Source organism: Pteropus alecto, unplaced genomic scaffold, assembly GCF_000325575.1.
Source record: "Pteropus alecto unplaced genomic scaffold, ASM32557v1 scaffold131, whole genome shotgun sequence".
NCBI classification, from domain to species: Eukaryota; Metazoa; Chordata; class Mammalia; order Chiroptera; family Pteropodidae; genus Pteropus; species Pteropus alecto.
In genome coordinates this window covers 19,828,826-19,850,676 of record NW_006434709.1, presented here as the reverse complement: position 1 = coordinate 19,850,676, position 21,851 = coordinate 19,828,826, and the positions used below count along the sequence as shown (strand labels likewise).

The 21,851-nt window shown below is 46.0% G+C and overlaps 1 protein-coding gene across 1 annotated transcript in view; it reads left to right on the top strand.

Annotated features, from left to right (window-relative positions):
• PRKCE (protein kinase C epsilon) overlaps positions 1 to 14,725 on the top strand; it is a 449,749-nt gene extending 435,024 nt beyond the window's left edge. The window contains exon 15 of the mRNA XM_006909689.3: positions 14,105 to 14,725. Within this exon, the coding sequence (XP_006909751.2) occupies positions 14,105 to 14,251 (147 nt within the window). The 3' untranslated portion in view covers positions 14,252 to 14,725. The remainder of the gene's footprint in view (positions 1 to 14,104) is intronic.
• Positions 14,726 to 21,851: the final 7,126 nt, after the last annotated feature.

The window sequence follows — 21,851 nt, the reverse complement described above, 5'->3', positions numbered from 1 at the left end:
CTGGAGCTGAGGGTCCTATCTGCACATGACTTTGGTTCTCCTCATGGTGAGGGGAGGGATTTGGGCCCTGAGCCGGGCATTTCTATATGCTATGAAGGTTTCATTTATGACTTAATAGCTCTTGAGTTGGGATTTGCCTTCATGGGTTCATCAAACTAGTGTTTATTGAATTAAATCTTCTCCCCGCCCCACTGGCACTTGAAGTAACACTTACAGCCTACCTGGGCACTTAGGACCTACTGAGCTGTGCCCGATGACAGAAGGGAAGAGCAAGCGCAGTCCGGGAGAGTTCTCCAGAGGAGCTGGATCTTGGCAGAGAAAGCCAGGAAGGGTTAGGAAGAGAGGACTACCTGGGAAACGGCATGGAAAAGGGAAAAGTTGGATTCATATCAGCTCTTTTGGAGAGGTATTTATTGAGCATGTACTTTGTGTTTCCTATGAAGCCTTACAGTGGAAGATTGACATAGGAATCCCCTACTGTCACCTTAATGTCACCACCGTGAAATGTTTAGATGGCAACAGTAGACTCTACCATAAATACTTAAAGACTATGAGTCAATAGTGTAAAATCCAGACTTGACTTTGGGAGGGGAGTCTTGTGGTTTGCCACTGCAGATCAGAGAGCAGAGGGAGAGAGTTGGCATGAAAAAGAGGCCTCTGTGAGTCACGGGAGCCACTTCCCAGCAAAAGGCTTGTAGAAGATCCTGCTTAGGTAGGCCACTTGAACTGTGCCCCCAGTGCGGGAAAGGCTAAAGGGTGGCCCAGAAGCCAGGAGCAGAAGGGCAGTGGCTAGAGGCTGTGTAATGTGCTTCAAGTAAAAGCAAGAAGAACATTAAACCGCCCCCAGGGGCTCAGTCCTCTATCCCTGAAGCCAGCATTTTGCTCTTTGAAAGGTGCAGGCACCAAGAGATATTTGCAAGCTGACAGGGGTCCTGGCCCATAGCATCCTTTAAGTTCAGCACCTTGATTCTCCAGGGGCGCATCTGTCATGGAGAAAGAGAAGCTCTTGGAAACCCACTTTTGCATCTGGGGTGATTGGTGCCCGGTGTACTTCTCATTGTGAGTGCTAGAGTAGTGGATGGCAACAGAATTGGATTGGGTCTAAATTTCACACTCAACTGTCATTCTAGAATTCTGGGATTTGACAAACACACAATAGGTTTGTAAAGGTTCATTTAGATTCCATATTAACCTTAGTCTTTTCAAAGCAAGAAGGCCTGGCTCGTGAGCCTACAACCGCTGACCCTCTGTGTTATTCTGGCTACTCTTTTCTGGGACCTACTCCACCCTCAAAGGGGTTTCCTTAGAGCACAGAACCTGAATGATAGTGGAGTATTTCAGGTGTGTGAGCCCAGCTAGGTGTGGAGGAGGGTCAAGAATGGCTAAGACAGTGAAATATGAATCTTGCCTTCAGTAAGGAGATGGGAAGATAAGCTAGAGTGGGGCTTATCAACTGAGATGACTTACAAAATAAACCAGACCTTGACTTGGGGCTTCAGCCAGACTCCCTTCTCCTCCCTGCAGCTACTGGCATCTCAGCTAGTATTTAAAAACAGCAGGAGGTCTTCCTGGAGAAGCATGGCAGATTTATGCTACAGGTACCCAGTTACCTAGGATATGGCGTTTCACCTAATCCTTCAGAATACAGTCACCCCAAATCATGAGACTTCAGAATTTCACCCCCACCCTATATCACAGACAGTGAGATAAGAGGAAAATCTAGACGGAGCTGGATGCTGGTCCCTGCTGTCCGTATCTGTAAAACCCTGTACAAGTCAGTGAATTTCCCTGCTCCCTTCCTATAAAATGAGGGACTTACACAATCCCTAAGATTTCTTCTAGCCCCAGCCACTCCCTTCATACAAGCTCCATGAGGACAAGGATTTGAGGGAGTTTTTTTTTAATCAATATTATTGTAATAAAATTTACATAGAATAAAATTTATTCATTTCAATTGTACAGTTTTATGCCTTTTAAGAAATAGATACACCCATGTAACCATGAGCCCAAAGAATATATAGAACATCTCTAGCCCCAAAATAGTTCCCAGGCACCCTTTGCCTCAAGCAATCCCTGATCTGCTTTCTGTCACTGGAGAGTAGATTTGTCTTTTCTAGAGTTTCATATATATGGAGCCATGTAGCATGTGCTCTTTTGTGTCTGGTTTCTTTCACTCAGCATCGTGTGTTTGACATTTGAGAACTATATTTTTAACTTTTTATTATGGAAAATTTCAAATATGTACCAAAGTAGAGAGAATCCCCCTGTGCCCATCACCAAACATTAACAATTAGCAAGCTCTGGTTAATCTGTTAGGGGAGGGCTTTTATCTGTTTTATTCACAGCTGCATCCTCAGGAGCAATTCCTGGCATGTAGTAGATCTTCAATATATATTTGTGGAATGAGTGAATGAATTGTGTGTATGTATACATACACAATGTTTTTCCAGAGAATGTTTATCTCTCAGATCCATCTCTAAATTCTTATCTCTTAGCACCTTTTATGGCCCAAGACCTATTCTAGTATATGCCTGGGAATCTGGGGAAGATAAGATCCTGCATTAGGAAACCTGAAATTATTGAATAGTAAGAGAAGGTAGGTGACCTTATCTTGACTTGAGAGACATATATTAGAATGTTTATAGTTCCTGTTCCAAAGCCAGCAGGCAGAGCAATAATAAATTCTGAGCCAAAAGAACTGATCTCTATCTAGAACATTTTCATAAATAAGGGGGGAAAGATTAGTGCATGGAGGAGCAGTGCTCTTGCCAGGACGAGATTGGAAAGATTCTTCTTTGGGTACTAACAATTATCCCTGGAAAGCTAAACCCAATAGCTGTCAACAATGACACTACTTTGAAAAGTAGATGATAAATGAGAAAGGGCCCTATGGTTAAAATCAGAGCGGGGCCAGGTTTGCCACCATGTGCCTATCTACTCTCAGCCAGAGACGCAGCCTCCTTGTGCAGCACCAGGCTCGGGTCCTGCCACTGCACGTCCCACTGCGTGGGGCCAGCTCGGCACGGAGCCTGGCTCAAGAGCTCAGGCCTGCAGCAAGCCATAGCAAGCAGGGTGCTGTCTCCTCCCAAGGCTTTTTATTCCTGGGTATCCACAATGTGTTTTCTATACTTTTTCAGTCCCAGGCACTTCTACTGGGGACCCCTTTACCCTATTTGGGATATCCCCAGTAGTGGGTTGTAAAATCAATTTAGTGGGTCAGGTGCAGAAAAAAAATTAACGAAAGATAGGGTAAGAGAGAATACAATAGAATAAAGTCAAAGACTAGAACACAGAATGCATCACGTATAGTAAAGGTACAGTATAGCTTGCTAAGTCCTTTCCTAGGGTGATGGAATGAAGTGATGTACATGAGGTCACAGATAAAATGTATTTCTTACTGTTGCTTATACTAAAAAATTTGAAGGGCTATATGCCTCTTTACCCCTGATGTCTAAGAAGTGACCCCAAAAGTCAGAGTGGGGATGGTGGCCTCATGTGCTGTGAGGGGTACAGGGCAGAAGGCAGCTTTTTATTCGTTTATTTTTTATAACACAGCAACAACATTACTGGCAGAAGCCATTCAGCCCTTTGAACACATGAATACATTGATGCCTATCAGTGGGAGGCAGGATGGCACACGCCAGGGACATGGGCCTCAGGTCAGAACAAGCTGAATTTAGTCCTGGCTCCACCTCTGGCTGGCTCGCACCTTGGGCAAGCCGTTTTTTAATCTTTACAGTGGGGGTTGTGGCCTGCCAGTAAGGTGCTGTGTGAGGTTAAATGAATCAGCCAAGTAAAGCATTTAGGAAAAGTCTCCATCCTCGAGCTTTATTATGTTTTCCACCTGGAGAAACTGAGGTTGGGCCAAGGATTGTGCTGGTGCTAGAAATAAAAGACAGACGCCCGAGCAGAGGTAGCTGGCATCCTAGTGCACAAAACGGTTACTGAATAAGTCGTTATTTAGCCCCAGTGATGAGGAGCGTTGGATAATAGAGGCACAAGGCGATTAAGGTGTGTGAGGGGGACCAGCCTGGGTTTGAGATGGTTCCCTGGGAAGGGGCATTCCTTTCCCACGTAGCAGCACCAGACCCTTTTCCTTAGTGGCCTCAGCAGTGGTTTCAGAGCTACTTTGCTGCATTTGAGAGGGAAATAGACCCTCCTTTACTCTCATTTCTGGTCTTGGAGGGTGGTGGGCTCACCTGTGTGAGAAAAGCTATTGCTCTCTGCCATTCTCTGGGGACTCGACAGCATCTATTTAATTAACTGGGAGCTGGCAAGGCCGGGGCTGTGAGCCGGGCACTGCGAACGATGGAAGATGCAGCAGGCCCGGCTTGTCCCGAGACAGCGCCTGCCTCACAGGGGAGCCAAGATTCATGCGGCACTTAGAGACACTTCTAGGCTATTTATAAATTCCAAACCGAATGTCATTAAGGGTCAGTGTTCTCTGAACAGGTGACGGGGACTCATCCGTCTCTAACCATGTGACCCAAAATGACTCTTGGCTGGAATGTATGCTTCATGCTTTTGTTACCAAATTTTAGAGTGAAACAGGCACAGCCACTGGTGTGCTATGTGCGAACATGGGCAGGCCCGGGAGGGTGGTGTGCTGGGAGGGTTTGCAGAAGCAGGTAGAAACACTGCCCTTCAGAACCACCCAGAAATACCTCCTTCCCTAAAAGGAATGAAGAAATGTCTGGGGAACTAAAGCTTTGAGACACATGGCATCCCCTGGTCTTTAACCCCTCCGCAAAGAGCCTTCGATACAGTCTGCATCTGGGGGACCTTTCCCAACCATTTTCAGAGGGACATGTCCGCCTTCCCACCGAGCGCCAAATGGACAGAAGGAACACTCGTGCTGCCCGCTCCCCTCACTCCCTGGTCTAGGGGGCTTAAGCTAAGGGGAACATTTCAGGTCCAGAGAATGCTTCTCAGGGCTTTCTCCTCTATGTGCTTTCCTCAGAAAGAGTTACTATAGCACTGAGAAATTCAGGCTTTGTTTGAGAGGAAACTTTTAAATCTATGGTACTGAACAGTGAAGTTGCCCCCCACCCACCCTTTGAGCATCTGATACAGTGAACTCTCTCCAGGAAAATCCAAATATGTCCATACACACAGCATGCTATACTGTATTTTACAAGGTTCAAAGAAGCCCTGAATCCCATCACCCAGCACAGGGGCTGGCAAACGCTGGCCGACAGGCCAAATCCAGCCCACTGCCTCTTTTTGTGCAGCCCTAGATCTACGAATGAGTTTTACGTTTTTCTCAAATGGTTAAAGAGGAACACTTTAAGACAAATGAATATTATATGAAGTTCTAATGTCAGTGTCCAGAAATAAACACGGCCATGTGTTTATTTCATTCATTTACATCTTGTCTGTGGCTTCTTTTATGCCACAACAACAGTGTGGGGTGGTTGTGACAGAGACTCTACGGCCCATAAAACCTAAAATATTTATTATCTGGCCCTTCACAGAAAATTCGCTACCTCCGCTTTAAAAGCAGGAACCTAGCTTAAGAAGGTTTGCTCGAAATACTTTTATTTAAAGTGATTGAGCCGTAGAATTTAGAAGTAAAAGCAGCTTCGGAAATCAACTTGGCAAGCTCTCCTTTTACCACGGGCAGACAAGGACCGTGTTCCCTGTGCCTGGAGAAGTAGGGGACCAGAGAGTCCTGTCTTGGGTTCTCCTTTCAAGCTTCTATAGATTTCTAAACTGGCCCTGCCTTCCAAAGAACCCTCAGGTAGTTGCCCTGAAGTTTTGTTTAAAACACATAACAAGTGTTCAAAGTTTGGTAACAACTTCTTTATAATGGGGACCCCCGCCCTCCCCTATAATGCAGATCCAGAGGGCTGGGTCCGTAAGCCCCTGCAGATGGCGGATTCACAGATGGGTTGTAGCTGGATGAACAACTTTGATCACGGGAGTGTTTGCTGGGTTTGAGAGAGGAGGTTGGTGTTAGCTAATTAAGAGTTTCCAAAGTAACTCTTCAGGTGGAATTTGTAAAAATGTATATATTTTTTTATAGTCTAGCAATCAGGGGACAAGGAGTCAGGGGAAATAGTTGAATCCCATAAAACAGCTGACTTCACAGACTTCAGCCGTGGTTTTATTCAGAAGACCTGGTGGTCTGAGGGACTTGGTCCATTTTTAAAACCTGTTTATACAGACTGTCCCAGGAGTGAAGCAGCTTTTCCTCAGGAGTGGTCTAGACAAGAGGTAGACCAGACTGTAGGGGTGGAGGCATTCAAGGCCACCACCTGTGGCTTGGTGGCACCTCATCTCTGCATACCAGCAACAGAGGCCACCACGCTGCCATGACTCTCTCCTTTGGCCAGGGAATGGCCAGAAACCAAGTGGCTTCCCATTTTTAAATGCCACAAAGCTAAGTATTTGTGCTTTAAAAACAAATGGATCTTGATTTTCTTCTCCCCTAAAAGGTGGAAGCAATTTTACTAAATACAGTAGAGGTCACAACTGGAGGATTGTGCAACCTATTCGACCAGGCTACGTTTTAAAATTAGGAGATCTAACATGAATCTCTGATGTCGTCCTCCTGAACAAGATGGAAAAAGTGACCATGGCTGCTCGATTCACAGTGGGTTTAACAGCCACACCCCCAAAGTGTGCTGATGGGATTGGATATCAGCTGTGTGAGAGGGCTGTTTGCAGCGGGCGGGTCAAAGGGCTCTGAGCCTGACCCTGCCTGACACACTATTTTTATTTGCATCTCGCTAGAGAGATGGGAGGCATGCCAATCAAATTTTAGGATGACCAAAAGCTGAAGGATATAGGAGATAAGGTGGATTGCAAAATTAAAATGACATTCGCGTACCGCTTTAGAGTTCACATGAGCTTTACTTAGATACTCTCATATAACCCTCGGCAAGCTAGGTATGTTTATTATCCCCACTTTTTTGGCAAATGAACTAAGATTCAGAGAGGTAAATTATAGAATCATTATTTATGGTGATCTTGACGAGCTAGAAATAAGTACCAAAATAAGAAGAAATCAAGGTTAAATGTAAAGAATTTCATTTGGATTCACAAAGTCAATTTCAGAAGATTGGGATTTGTATTAGTTTCCTAGGACTACCACAAACTGAGGGGGGGAGGGGGGGCGGGGGTTACTTAGAACAACAGAATGTATTGCCTCTCACTTCTGGAGGCTAGAAGTCTGAGATCAAGGTGTCAGCAGAGTCATGAACCCTCTAAAACCTGGAGGAGAAGAATCCTTTCTTGCCCCTTTCAGCTTCTGGTAGTCCCAGACTTCCTTAGCCTGTGGCAGTGTCACCCTGATCTTCATGTGGCCTTCTCCCTGTGGCTCTTCAGACGGCCTGCCTTCTTTGCACCTCTGTCTTAGTGTTCAATTTCCCCTTCTCATAGAGGCACCAGCCTAATTGTATTAGGGCCTGTCCTGGTGACTTCATCCTAATTTAATTGTATTTACAAAGACCTTATTTCCAAATAAGGTCACATTCTGGGAGTTAGGATTTTAACTTTTTTTTTTTGAAGGGGGAGGGACACAATTCAGCCTATAACAGGGTTAAATGGGATTGATGAAACCTCAGTTTATCACAGCTACTTAAGAAATGATTAAACATTAATACTATCTTAGACATCAGTTTAATTTGAGGGTTTCCACCAAGTAGAGGGTCATGCCACTGAACGTGGCATTGCTCAGAGCAGAGTCAGAAAGGGAGCTGTCAGCTCTGGTCACCACATTCTAAGGAGGAGATAGATGAGAAACAGCAGGGAACCACTGAGCACACGGGGCAAGGCCGGTGCTGCGAGACGTTCCGGGAGCAGCCCAGGGCCAGATGAGCCTCTCTCCGTTTCGCCGTTTCCTATAAAGAAAGTTTAAAAGTATAACCAGCTCTTGGTTGACAAAATCAAAACGGGGCAGAGAGAGATGGAGGATTATATTTAGAGAAATTTCTAGGTAAACGATAGTTAACTTGAAATTCACTTCCAACCCAGCATTCCAGCCAGGCAAGACACTGTGCAGTTACGATCCAGTTAACGGATGTTGAGCAAGCATTCTACCTATTCAAACTCTTGCTTTTTTTTCCGAATATTTAAAAGAGGAAGGTAGTGCTGAGATAAGAATATTGACATTTCAACGATAGGAGAAATTTGGGGTTTGACCATTACAGTGAATAAAATTATTTTGAACAAATGAATATTAAGTGTCTGCTGTGTGCCCTGCCGTGTATTAGGTTCCTTGAGGAATATGAGAGGATAATAGGGCACACATAAAATATTAGAAGAAGGGACCGAATGTGTGATTCAGGAAGTGCCACACAGCGACTGGGAAGAGGGTGAGATGGGGTGACACTGGTGTCAGGGAAAACTTAAGAAGGAGTTGGAACCTGACTTGGGATCTGAGGAAAGCTGGTGTTTTGGTGATCACGTGGAGACAGCATGTCTCCCCAGTGCTGGTTGCACACATGGGGCAAGGCACCCTGCTTCACGGTCGCTTTGGTACCTATATTCTTGCTGTCATGCCAGGCCCAGGTGAAAAGGTAGGCAGCGACCAGCAAGGCGACCACATGAAAGCCAGCTCTGTGTCCCAGCCTGTAAGATCAGGGAGTTTTCTCTGTACTTGAGAACAAAGTCATCTGTTGATTGCCTGGTAATCAGATGAAGACAGAAGCAGATATCGCTGGCTCCTCTGAGAGCTTTGTGTTTATGACTTCAGTACAGTGAGGGCTATGAGAGAATTGCACCAGCCATACAGGAAGCAAACATTCAGGCCGCCTGGGGTTCAAATACCACCACACCCGCCTGAGCCTCCGGTGCTCACAGGCCTCGGAGTGATTTATAAGATGGGCCCAGTGGCTTTGCTGCTCAGATGCAGTTTCTCAGAAGGGTCTGGAGTGACTGCAACTCTGTTTCCCTAAGTTCTACTTCACTCCCCTACAGCAGACACCAGAAATGTGCCTTCCCCCAAGATCAGCCGAGACCTCTCAAGTACAAGACCTTATTTCTGAAGGGATGCCAAAAGGAATCGGAATGCCATTTTCCCCAACCCCAACCACAGGGATGAGGGGCATATGCATCAAGTCCCTAAACTCCTCTTAGCCCATCTGTCTTGATGGAATTTTCCCAAACCCTGGATGAACCTGTTTCTATTTCTATCTTGTACCAGCAATCAGGAAACCCGAGTGCCCCAAGTTGACCACTGCTGGGAGGAGAAGCCCCATTAACCAGGCCTCAGCCTGCCTGATCTCAGGGGCCTGTGAGGCTGGGACGGTCTGGGCTACCGGCTTTCATGAATCAGATGCAGCCTTCTCCCCACTCCACCGGTACTTCCTCAAATAGAACACCCCTCTGGCAGAACAGCTGCCACTGGTTCTGAACCTAGATCACTTTGCTGGGTCCAGATAAAGGAGAGGTGCATTCATTCATTTTTTGAGTAGCTAGTTACTGGGCACTCACTACGTGCCAGGCATTGAGCTCAGCTAGGGATAGAATGGTGAGTTCAGCCCGGCCCCTGCCCCGAAGGAGCTCACAGATTACTTGAGATGAGGAGGACACCCAGTGTGAGTGCCGTGGTAAAAGTTAGGAGAGATGATGGACATCCATAAGAGGCCTGGAGGGATAATGAAGTCTTCCCGAAGGGAAGGGCATCGAGGTGAAGATGAAGATAGGAAAGGTGAGCAGAAGTCAGCTCAGTGATGAGGACATGGGGCAAAAGCCAGGGAGGGGAGAAGATGTTCCAGGCAAAGGACTAGCTGTGCACAGGCTTGGAGGCATGGGCAAGCCAATGAGTCCAGAGAACTTCCTGGTTCATCAGGGCTCAGGAGAGGAAGCTGGGCAGGTAGGCAGGGATGAGGATCCCTTAGAAGTGGCCTTAGAAGTGGGTGGGTCGAAGAAGCTGGGGCTTTTCTCACGAGCAGCGAAGCACCATTAGAAGGACCGCAATCACTGGAGGAAGCACTAGAAAGTTCTGGCAGGCCGTGGCTCAGCACTAGTTCAGGATTTGGAGGCATGCAGGGAAATGTAAGACTCAGTCCCTGCCTCCAAGAAGGTCATGGCATCGATGGACAGATGACATGGACTGTGTTGTGTACCACAGCCAAGCTGTGCATGCTGCCTGCTGAGAGCACATGACTGCTAAGACTCGGGCAGGGTAGGAACTCACATTTATTGGGTGCCCATTACGTATCAGGGTCTGTACTAAGACACCTAACATTTGACATCTCATTTAGTTTTCAAGGTACTTTTTACCACTCCCATTTTACAGATGAAAAGACCAAGGCTCAGAGAGTGACTTCGACACAGTTTCATATAACCAGGAAGGGACAGTACAAGGATGAGAGGTCAGCCTGTGCTCTTTCTACTACTCCATGCAGCCTCCCCCTGTGTGGCCAAAGGATGCGAGAAGGGCTTCATTTCATGGAGAAGATAAGGTCTGAAGAGTTAGAAGGTTGTTCTATGTGTCCCAGTGTCTCTCTTAGGCTGTGTAGTTTGGGCTAAGACTCTGGCATTTAGACATTAGGGGAGGCATCTAGGATGACCAGGGATCCAGATAAGCAAGGAGTGTCTCTGGGAGTTGACCCATGGGAACCTTGGAGTTGAGTCTTATGCCTGTAGGGGAGGCAATAGCTTTTCAAAGAATAAACTCGACGAGTAAAGGGTATAATCCCCAGTCCTCCTCAAATTTGAGGATGCTGTGCTGTATACATGCTTTTAATAGGGGGTGGTACTTCCCAGAGATATTTGCTTTGGAAAATTTCCCAAGTCTCCAAGGTTAATAGTCAGGAATTATACATAGTGAGGATGTTGGCTATTTGAATGAGTAACTGACATGCACCTAAAATGTTCCCAAGGAAAACAAGGCCTGGGCCAGGTTGCATAAGGGCGTGGGTGAGCCAGGTATGTTTTTCTGTAGAGCTCTTAAAGAAAGCACACTCACTCAAATGCCATGGATGATTCTGAGACCCCTGGAAAGCCCCCAAGAACTGAGCTGGCTCCCCAAGCTAGCCCACCATAGAGCTAGAGGTCCTCTGGGAATGACATTCCTAGCTGCGTTGACTGAGCCTGATTCCCTGGTACATAGTCAGTGAGTTGTGAAATTTGGACATCATGTGGAATCTAGGTCTGTTACCATGCTCAGCTGACCTCAGGAAACAAAACCAGTTTTTTTGTTTTGCATGACTAACAGACACTAATGATTGAAAGGTGAAGCGCAACCACGTAGATAAACAGGGAGAGCCCATGCCAGAGCATTTACAGATTCCCCGCGGTCCTCCGTGCACGCACTCCCCCTCATTAGTGACCAGTGAGAGGGAGCTGGGGAGCAGGTGCGTCTGCCCTGAAAATGCAGGAGACCTGGGCATAGCCCATTCTTGGTGAAGTTACAGTGAGTTTTCCTCCTGCCCTATTTCTTTCCTCTCTTATTCACCCAACCCCCGCCCTTCTTCCCCACGGGTCCCCTTTGTTCTCCTGTCCCCGTTGAGGATGCCGCTCTGTCACCTTCTGGGATGATACTCAGTGCTTCCAAGTCATCGCCGCCTTCTCCCCATCCTGCACTTCCTTCTGAACTCGTTTCACCCAGCGCGACGGCCCTTACTCTGCAACCCCTCCTCGATGATCGGAGTGCACCCATCCCTCTCTCGATAGAGATCTCCGGGAGAGGCGTCACCACACCCTTTCCCCAGGCGCCAGCCCTCCCATGTCCAGCGTGCGTCACTGTGGGGATGGGCTTTGTCGTTCCTCTCTGCAGCCCCTCTGCACGCAGGGCCCCCCTTTTCCTCTTGCTCTGTACACACTGGAGATGGAGAACAGATAGTCCTCACGCCTGGAGACAGCCCTCCTGATGGAGATGACTAAGCCACTCAGCCTTCCCAATTCAAGGGCAACACATGCGTCCCTCAGTGGCAGGTCCTGTCTCCATCCCTTGGGTTTTCCGTGTCTCCTCTCCAAGGTCTCTGAGACCTCCCTACTACACAGCTCAATTCCAGGGAGAAGATGCCAAGTGGCACTGATGTGTCCTGGAAGATTTTCTCATCCCAGCTCCATGTTGTCCAACTGATTCTGACCGCGATCTGGGACAATTTGAAAACAGACTTCCCTGCTGAGCTCACCCGACCCACGTTACCACTCTCTCCTCGGCCCACAGCCCTGCGCCACCACGCTGGCCTGCCGGCAAGCCTTCCTGGCTTTATTTCAGCCTAGAGGCTTTACCTAAACATCTCCTGAGTGAGTCTGATGCTTGCCGTGTCTTCCCACTTGTCCAGTGTCCAGCTTTTCAGACGTTCCACACCACAGGAGGCATCGTGCTGGGGCCTGGATTTGTGTCTTGCCCTGCTCTCAACTAGTTGGGTGACTCTGAGCAAGTCAGCAAATCTCTGTGAGCCACAGTTTCTTCATCTGTATGATCAGGATAATAATACCTGTTCTAAAGGTATTGGATAATAATAACATCTGTTCCAAAGATCAGATGAGCCAATGAATGTGAATTGTAAAGCAGCGCTTCCCAAACCAGGTTCTGCAGGACTCTGCCCGAGGAGAGAGATTAATAAGCTATTCAGGAAAAAAAAAAAAATATGTCAAGTTTGAGGAGGGCTGACCTGAACACCATGCACTGGGTTTCTTGGTTCTAGGATGCCTCAGAGCCTTTAATTTGCCAAGGTACATGGTAAATCTCCAAGAGCAGGGTGAAAAATAAAGCTTTAGCTCAAAACCACTTTTCATATAGACTGCTTCCTAACATGTTTTAGGTTACTGGTTTCCACAGGACAGAATATATATTAATATTATTCCTCCTACAAAGAATAATGCTGATCTTTCTACGAGATTTATTCCATCATCCAGATCACTAATCCTGGGTAACGCCAGTTAATCAGTGTCTGAAAAAGCACTGCCGGATCCCTTCAGTCTTCTGGGCATCATGCTGTGTGCTGTGGGGGCCAGGGGACCTGGTACTGAAGGCCTCTGCCCTCGGCCTCCACTCTGACCTCCTGCCATCCTCATGCTGGACTCTGCCCCAGGCAGCGTGGCAAACCCATTGTCCTATGTACATATTTTTCGTGTTCCTGCCCCCTGCTTTTGTCTTTCTTCCTGCCAAGGTGCCTTTCTCCCATCTCTACCAACACAATTATAACCCATTCTTCAAGCCTCAGCCAAGCCCCCACTTCTCCACGCAAGTTTCTCTAACCATCGCAATCTGTTCCAGGCAGAAATACTGGCTCCCAGCTCAACTGAAAGCCCCTACAGGCAGAGAGTATTGTTTACACTTCCTGATTTTCTCCCTAAACCAGGATTTGTTTGATTGCTTGTAGCCCTACTTTAGGAGCTGGAACCTCCAACTGGGTATGGGTCCTTCTGAGCTGGGGAGTCAGTGGTGGGTTTGTTTGCATGTTCAGTCATTCGGTACACACTTATTGCTGGGAACCCAAGTTTGAATAAGACGAGGCCCCTGCCTTTAAGGAGTTCCTGGCCGAGACAAAAGCATAAGCAATTCATTTTAAGTTCGAGTGTTGAGTGTAATAATAGAAATAATATGGGAGCACAAAATAGGGTTTATGGTGAGAGCAGACAAGGATCGGGCAGGGGTCCCTGAAGGCAGTCCCAACCCCTACCCATTTTCCTATGACAAGGAGGAGGTGATATGGAGCAGGCATGGTGTGATTACGGGGGTCTACCTAAAGGGAAGAAAGAACACTAGAGACTTTGTGGGAGGGGCATTTAAGGGAGGAAGATCTCAGTGGAGCCAGGCGGTTAGGGCAGATTCTGGAAAAGGGAGTGTGAGGTGGGAGCTATACGTATCACTCTTCCAAACACACATGCACACGCACACACGCACATGCACACACGCACACGCACACACAGTCTGGGAATCCCACTTCCCTGCTTTTCCATCATACCCTATCACGCCTTCTTTCCTCTCACCTGGACTCATTTTTTTCTCTCCAAGTCCTCTGTCACCTCCTGGTCCCGGGGCCATCCATCGTTACCTCATCGGAACAGCTCTATGTCTGCTCTCAGTAGCTAGCAGCCTGCTTTGGCGAGAGGCTGGTCAGCGCGATGCCCACTGCCTGTGGGGGGCCCTGGGAGGAAGGTCAGCCTGGAGTCAGTGCTTTCTCTTTTCTTCTCACAGAAAACCAAAAGAGATGTCAATAACTTTGACCAAGACTTTACCCGGGAAGAGCCGGTACTCACGCTTGTGGATGAAGCAATTGTGAAGCAGATCAACCAGGAGGAATTCAAAGGCTTCTCCTACTTTGGTGAAGACCTGATGCCCTGAGAAGGCACTCCAGGTGGAGTTTGGTGATGCCGCAAGACGGGGTGCCGAGGAGATTCCTATTTCCCAGAGGCTCGGAAGGTCTTGAACTACTTCTCTGCCCCAGAGCCCCAGTCCCCGACCACTCTCTATTTATTGCATTCCCTGACCCCAGGCCAGCTCCTCCCTTCTTCCACCTGGTGACCAGAAGGCACTTTTTGGTTCTTGACTCATCACAATGCAGAATCGTGTTGGGTTAGCTGGACACACTGATGTGCTTGGTCTGTTGGCAAAAGCCTCTTTCCACTCCTTGCGGGTTCTTGGCAGTGAAGCAATCTCAGTTCTTATACTGCAAAGGGGACAAAAGGCAAATAAGAAGACTCTGGCTCTGCTATTGGACCTAGAGTTCCAACAGTCAACAATTCTTGCTTCTCATCCCTCCCATCCCCCCGCCTACTGTCCTCTGCCCTTCTATCCAGGAGAAGAGACTGGTGTCTTCAGCAGTTTTCCTTCGAGGCATGCCTGTGAAGGAGAGAGACTGGGAGATGCACAGGTTGCCTGTGTTGGTTTGCTCTGAATGGCTAATTCTTGCTTGCTTTGGTTTTAGCTTTGGGGCATGCCAAAGTTGTGGAAGCATGTATCTCGTGGAAGAAATCACTCTTTGTAGAAAAAGAAATGTGATTTTTAACTTTATTAATATTTGAAAAGTGTATTCTCAAATTTACTTTCTAATTGGCCAAGAGATATAAATTCCAGTATTAGTACAGGTAGATATTAAAGGGCTAATACGCAATGAGAAACCAGTCGTCCAAGGTTTATGCTCTTCAAGCTTTAGTGGAACACCGGGGGCTATATGAATTGAGAGAAAAGGAGATAAGTAGTGGTCATTATTTATTTAAGTTCTGCCTGAACACAAAGGCCACCACAGGGATGGCCAAGACCCTGGGGTTCTAGCAAAACCCTGCTCCCAGATTCTCTTTCCAGTTTCGTCCCAAGTTCCCAGCATAAACTCTTATTTATTTTCTGCAGCGGTGTGTTATTTTTGCACACTTCTACAAAATGGTAGTACTACTGTGTCGTGGTTTTTAAACGTTAAACATGTAAAGTTGAATATGAAATATCTGCTTTTGGAATAAGCAGGATGAGGTTAAACATGGGTTATGCAGAGGGTGTCAGAAGACTGAAGAGCAATTGTTTGAAACCTGACAATGTGGCCAGACATACTTGGAGGCTTCTTTCGGTGTGACATGCAATGGCAACTCATGTGGACACTATTTAATGGATGCAATGTTACCTCCTGTAGATATGCTAACAGTGTTACATTCTTTGATTCCCAAGGGTTCTCTGTGGCTTTGTGTATATGTTTCCCGGAGGTCATTTGATTATCTATTTTCCTGAACTGATTTAGCAGGGAATGGAATCCATTCCAACTGTTGCACGTGGATTTCCCAGCTGCCCCTAAATATATATACTTGTGAGTGGCAAAGTGGCACTAATGAAGCTTTTTGCCTTTTGTACATTTGAGATTTTTGTATATAGTGTTTGCTGCAAGGCCTGTGGAATTAATTCATTGAATTTAGAGGTATCAACTGCTGCATGTTCAGGCATATTATAAAACTTTAGTCTATGAAAGAATAATTCTAATAATGCCCAGGTGCAATACTCTGTAAGTGTATTGGTTCAAGTTACCGAGAGATAAGATGTGTTTGTTTTTTTAGAGGGGCGGTGGGGGGAGTGGGGGGTGGTTCTTTGTATTGTTTATTTCATTTCGATTTGTTTCAAAAGATGTAAACATATATTAAGCTATATTAAATCTCACATATAGTTCTCCTGTGCTCTATTATGCCCCAATAGAGATGGGGAAGAGAAAGGAATGTTTTTGATGGTGGTGTCAAAGTTTGGACAGTGACTAGCTCAAGCCCATAGAGTTGGTATCCATATTCACATCTGGCTGGTCATATATAGCCTTTGTTACTAATGGTGACATTCAGTTCTCTTTTGTTTTTATTTTTTAAAAACTCAGGTGTAATTATTATCTGTTCTTATGATAATTTCAAATATTATGCTATATCAACTTGTGTGTTTGGCATACCAGTGAAGTGATGAAGAACAGTAGATTAATTTAATTTATCTTCGGTAACTTGACGTACTGGGGAAAGACTATCTTCTGGAGTTGAGTACAAGCACAGAAACATCTTCATGGTGGCATCATCTCATTTTTTAGGAAGACATAATAATACTGCCCATCATACTCATGCATCACTACTGCTCTCTCTTTTTCCTCTGCCTCCTTCACCATGATGAACTTTGAACAACCAGGCAAGCTCTAGCTGCAATGCCAAATGGCCTTGTCCACGGGCTTGGTGGTGTTCCCATGTCAGTGGGGGTTGGGCCTTTCCAAGAGAACAACTGGCATTTTTGCTGGGAAGTAAAATAATAAAACATTCCACCCAGCAGCTCCAAGCAGTCAGTCAACAGGTCGCCTGGCCCAGAGACACCCACTGTCGGCACCTAAAGCTCTAGGTTTGCTCAGGCTCCTCCTGTGTGGGGGTGGAGCTGATCAGGTTCTCACACTGGCAGATTCAGATCTCATGTAGTCTATAGAAAAAAAGCTTGTGTGTTCCTTGAGTATTCATTGTTTCTTTTTAATTTTCACATGAGTTTGGAAAGGGACAGACACACTGTTACATTTCTGCCAATTCTAATCTTTCCACCTCTCTTTTTTTTTTAAGAAAAAAAATAGAGTACAAAAAAATGCCAAAAAAAAATATATGAAGGATAGCTGTTCTCTTGTGTTCTCCCATATGTAAGTGAGAAACTTTGTGAAGTGGAAACATAATTTTTTTTTCCTCCAAAGGTGAAAAAACAATGCATTCTTGCTTTAAAAAAAAAAAAAAAAAGGCTAAAAAATTACCTCTTTTTAAATTATGTGCAGAATAATTCTGGCTAAATATAAAATGTATTCACTTTTAAGGATTTTTTTTTTTTTTTTTATTGTGATGCTTTATTTGTACATTTTTTCCCCCTTTCTGGGTGTAATTTTAATCTCTTGCCATTCATTAGTGTTATTTCATTGTAAACATTATTGTGCCAAATGTACTGTATTCAAAAGGATGTGAATGTGTATTGTTTCAGAACCTAATAAATACAATGATGTAAAACCTTATTTCTCCATCCCAGTGAGCATTTTTCTCTCCTTTGTGAGAGGCAAGGTGGTACTAATGAAGCTTTTTGCCTTTTGTACATTAGAGATTCCAAAATTCCAAAACTTAGGGTTTCAGCTTTCCTCTCCTCCTTTGAAAATGCACAAAGGATGCAAATAACCTTATCTGCATACTCCCCTTACCAATCCCCGCCTCACCTCTGTGCTTCTGAGACTGCCCACCAGAGGGATGAATAGGGACCTGTGTGGACCAGATGTGGCTCCGGGCTGTCTTGGCACAGAGCTACCTTGGAGTGCGGGGACACGGGCAAACAAAGCCAGGCAGCACCTTCATTTTCCTCTGTTCAGAGAAGCAGATGCCGGATCTCCTTAAAGCTGATGCCCAGTCAAGCCTCTTCAGAACTCAGTCTCTGATTTGCTACTCGGAACTTCAGGCTTCTAGAGTCCAAAATATTCCCAGCCTGAGAGCCCCTTGCGGGATACAGACTGGCTAGTGGGGCTCCATGCTAAGCTCCTGGTCTCCTCTCCTACTCAGCCAGGACCTGTGGCCATCGTAGTGACTTCTCAGCGCTGTGTGTTCCTCCTTTAGTATAGGGGGCTTTTCCTGCCACTCCAGTCATATGGTACTGGTTCTGCGAGGCTCTTCCTCTTCTTTCTTCAGCACAGATTTTTAAAGAACATTTGAAACTTGAAAATATACACCAGAAATTTCAATGAACTAAAACTCCCTGTTTCTTAAGAGTTACGGAAATGATCGCAGTTTTACTATGTGTCATTCTAAGGCAATGGGATGGCCTAACTTCTCATTCCACAAAATCACTTCTTCATAAGCCCTCCAGTGACTTCAGGGTGTATATCATCCCGAAAGTCCTCTCCTCTCAGAGTTTTCCCCTCTCAGCAGTATCGCCTGCCTATCTCGAGATGCAAGCATGGACCTCAGACCTACGCCAAGAAGAAGGTTGTGTTTACCACATATTTACCTCTCTGGTCAGGCAACTGTTTCTAGGTCAGTAACACCTCCAGGAGAGGCAAGCTTCCCATCAGCCTGTCTGTCTTATCATGAACTCAAATAAAAATCAGGAGAAACAAAAGTAGTTCTAGGAAGGCCAGAAGACATCTCCAAGCATTTTACTGAGTGAAATATGATGGTCTACCCCTCTCACCTAGTGGCCCAGAAGAGACAGCTCCAAAGTCCTGGAGATGAGAGAACTCATCCTCCCAAATCTGCATGCTCCACAAATCACACAGCTTCAGTTGCTGACTAGTGTCCCTGGTTTGGAACCTCCTCCCAGCCCCATCCATGTTCCAGGAGAGAAAGCCAGGAACTGGCAGGCCTGTTCCAGGTAAGCCATGGCCACTTATCCCTGGCCAGGGTTCGGTGGCTCCAGAGCTGTTTTAGGGAAGCCACGTGTGTGGCTATGCCCCTGAACTGAGAATCAGCAGGTCTAACAGATTTCTCACAGAGGGAATCTATGGGCAGAATGTCCCTTCTCTGTTTCCTTGACCCTGAGTACAGTCCGGTGCTTGGGTTACCAGCAGCCTGAAGATCCCCAAGCAATAAAAGTACTGAGCCACGTGACATATACTGTCATAGTACTTACAGTGGCAAAGAGAGAGAGTGGCAAAGAGAGTGGAAAGAAGGCTTAGAAGCCACCTTAGGAATTCTATTTCTTATTTCAAAGTACTTCCGCCTAGACGGTGATACTACATTTGCGGTGTGTTTGTTTTAAGCTATACCTGAAGGGTGATCAGCTGTCCTAAACAGAAATACACCCTCCAGGGATGGACAGCTGACTGAATAAATAGACAGTGTTTACTCACAAGGCTCCTACAACTACTTCAGTTCTCTTTTATCTCCTGTCAACACCTGGAGGCTTCGTTATTAGCATAAAGAATTCTAGGAAGGGATTTCCTCAAGGAAAATGGTGGCTTGTTAATTAGCATAAAGGATGTCAGATAGGTGACACTTAATAGTGTCTGAGATAAGTAGATTGGCAAAGATATTTAAGACAAATCTCCACATTTAAAAAAAAAAAAAAAAAGGATTTAAGAACCCAGAGAGTCTTCAGCTTTCCTGATAATCAGGGAAATGCAAATTTAAATCAAACCCACTAGACTGACTAAATCAAAAAGGCAGATGTAGCAAGTTTTACTAAGGAAATGGAACGATTGGAACTTTCAGTGTTTCTAGTTCGAGTATAAAATGGTATAATCACTTTGAAAAACTTGGACAGTATCTACCAGTCAAGTGGAGACCCTGGACTCAACAGAAAAGTCTGTCAGCAGCAGACTAGGTAAACACTTTGTGGAATATTTTCGCAATAGAGCACTATATAGCCATGAGGATGAATGATTTACAACTACACACAACAGATGGATCTCACGACAAAATGTTGAGTGCAAGAAACCAGGCACAAAAGATACCGACTGCACGATTCCATTTATATCAAGTATAAAAACAGACTATACTGCTAGAAATCAGGCCACTGGTTACCTTTGAGGGCAGAAGAGATAGTGACTAGGAGTGGGCACAGAAGGGCTTCTGGGGTGCTGATTTTGCTTTCTGAGCTGAGACCTGGCAAAAAGATATGTTCACTTTGTGATGATTCATTGGAGCTGTACCCTTATAATCTGTGCGCTTCTCTGTGTGTGTATTATACTTCAACAAAAAATTACTCCCAAAATCTAGGATGACCTTTGTCTCTCACACTTGGGGATGGCGCCCAAGGCTGGATCTATAAACTGCCTGCATCTCCCTGCCTTCTTGGAAGCATTTTGGTTGCCTAACTCCCACAGCCTGATCCTGTGCCTAGAACAGAGTGGCATTTGCCCTGGGTGGACCTTTCCTGAGAGACCTGCTCATAAACACCTAAATCATCAGACAGCTGGAACTTACAGAATGGCCCTAGGCTCTTCAGTGCCTGCTTGCTTATAAAATGTCTGCGTGTGTGTGTCAGAATGTGGTCTGAGAGGTTGTTAGGGAGTAGCTAAGCCTCCCCTTGCAGCTCCTGAACTCTACCAAATAGGACCTACAAATTTGACTTAAGGAGTCCGTAATAAGCGAGGTTTCACTGAAGCTCTTTCACCGTGGGCAGGTAACTGTACCTTGCTAAACCTGTTTCCATATTTGTGAAATGGTGGTGATAAGACCAACTGCCTCAAAGGCCTATTGTGAAATGTCAGTGAGATAAAGCTTCACAGAAGTGTCTAGTACCATTGCTGTTATTTCTCTTCCCTTAATTAGAGCACAGCTTATGTCATGGGGAAGAGTGACTTGGTCTAATGATGGCCGCTTTTCTTTTCTCATGTGATTTGATTTTCCTCATCCCCCTCAGCACTCCTGGGGGCACCTGACACCCCCACCCCACCAGTGAAGGACCCTCTGTGGGGCAGGGAGGGAGCATAAGCAGCAAAGACCACGTTCCTCACCCTCAGCAAACTTAAAGCCAGCAGGAGATGAGACAGACCCGAAGCAAGGGCGCAGTGTAAGGCAAACAAGAGGGATAAAGATAGCCCTGTAGATGATGCGAGGAAAGTCCAGAGAAGGGGATTAGGTTTGTGCTATCCTGGCAGGCTTCCTGGACGACGCAGTGGTGAGACCGCACGGAAGGATGAGGAGGATATGGATAAACAGAGGGCAGAGAAGGGTCTTCTGGGTGGCTATTCGGCTATGAGTGGTGTGGAAGGGCTGGAAGGAGTCAAGGGCCTGGATCCTGGGCAGGGCTGCCGCAGCCTTCAATATCATGGCCATCCTTCAAAGTGCTTTGATGGTGTCTCTGAGAGAGCCTAGCACAGCCCTTCAATAAAGGTACCCAATCTTTGTATATGACAGGAGAGTTCCTTTCGCTGCCTACTCTCTGTATCAGCTCAGGTAGCTGCTGCCTGAGGGTTGAGATCAGTTCTAGGGCCCCCAGGGTAAACAGTTACAAACCACGCTCCCTCTCAGGCCTTCTGCACACTGGCGCAAGCAGCCACTCATCGCCTGCTCAGAGAGGTTCTGCAAAGGCCCCTTCCTGAGCACCCATCGAGAAATCCCACCATTCATGCTTCCTTCTTCAGGTTATTAATCCATTAAGTTTAACATTTATTATCTTCTTTGTTCCAGACACCGTTCTAAACACTTCGTGTAGGTAATCTAGTTAAACCTCACAAAAATCACATGAGGTAGATGGAATCCCATTTTATAGATAAGGAAAGTGAGGCTCAGCAATTATATAGCCTATTAATTCCTTATAGCTCCATGAACGTGTTGTATTCTCATGCCTGTTTATGCATAAGAAAACTAAATTGTCCAAATTCTCAGAGCCAGTGGCAGGGCAGATCCGTTCAGACAGGACATTTACACGTAGGACAGATGACACGGAACTATCCTCTCATTTATTCCACAAATGTTCATCACATTCCTACTATGTGCCAGCCATTCGTCTGGACATCAGTAAACAAGAGACAAAAATCCAAGCC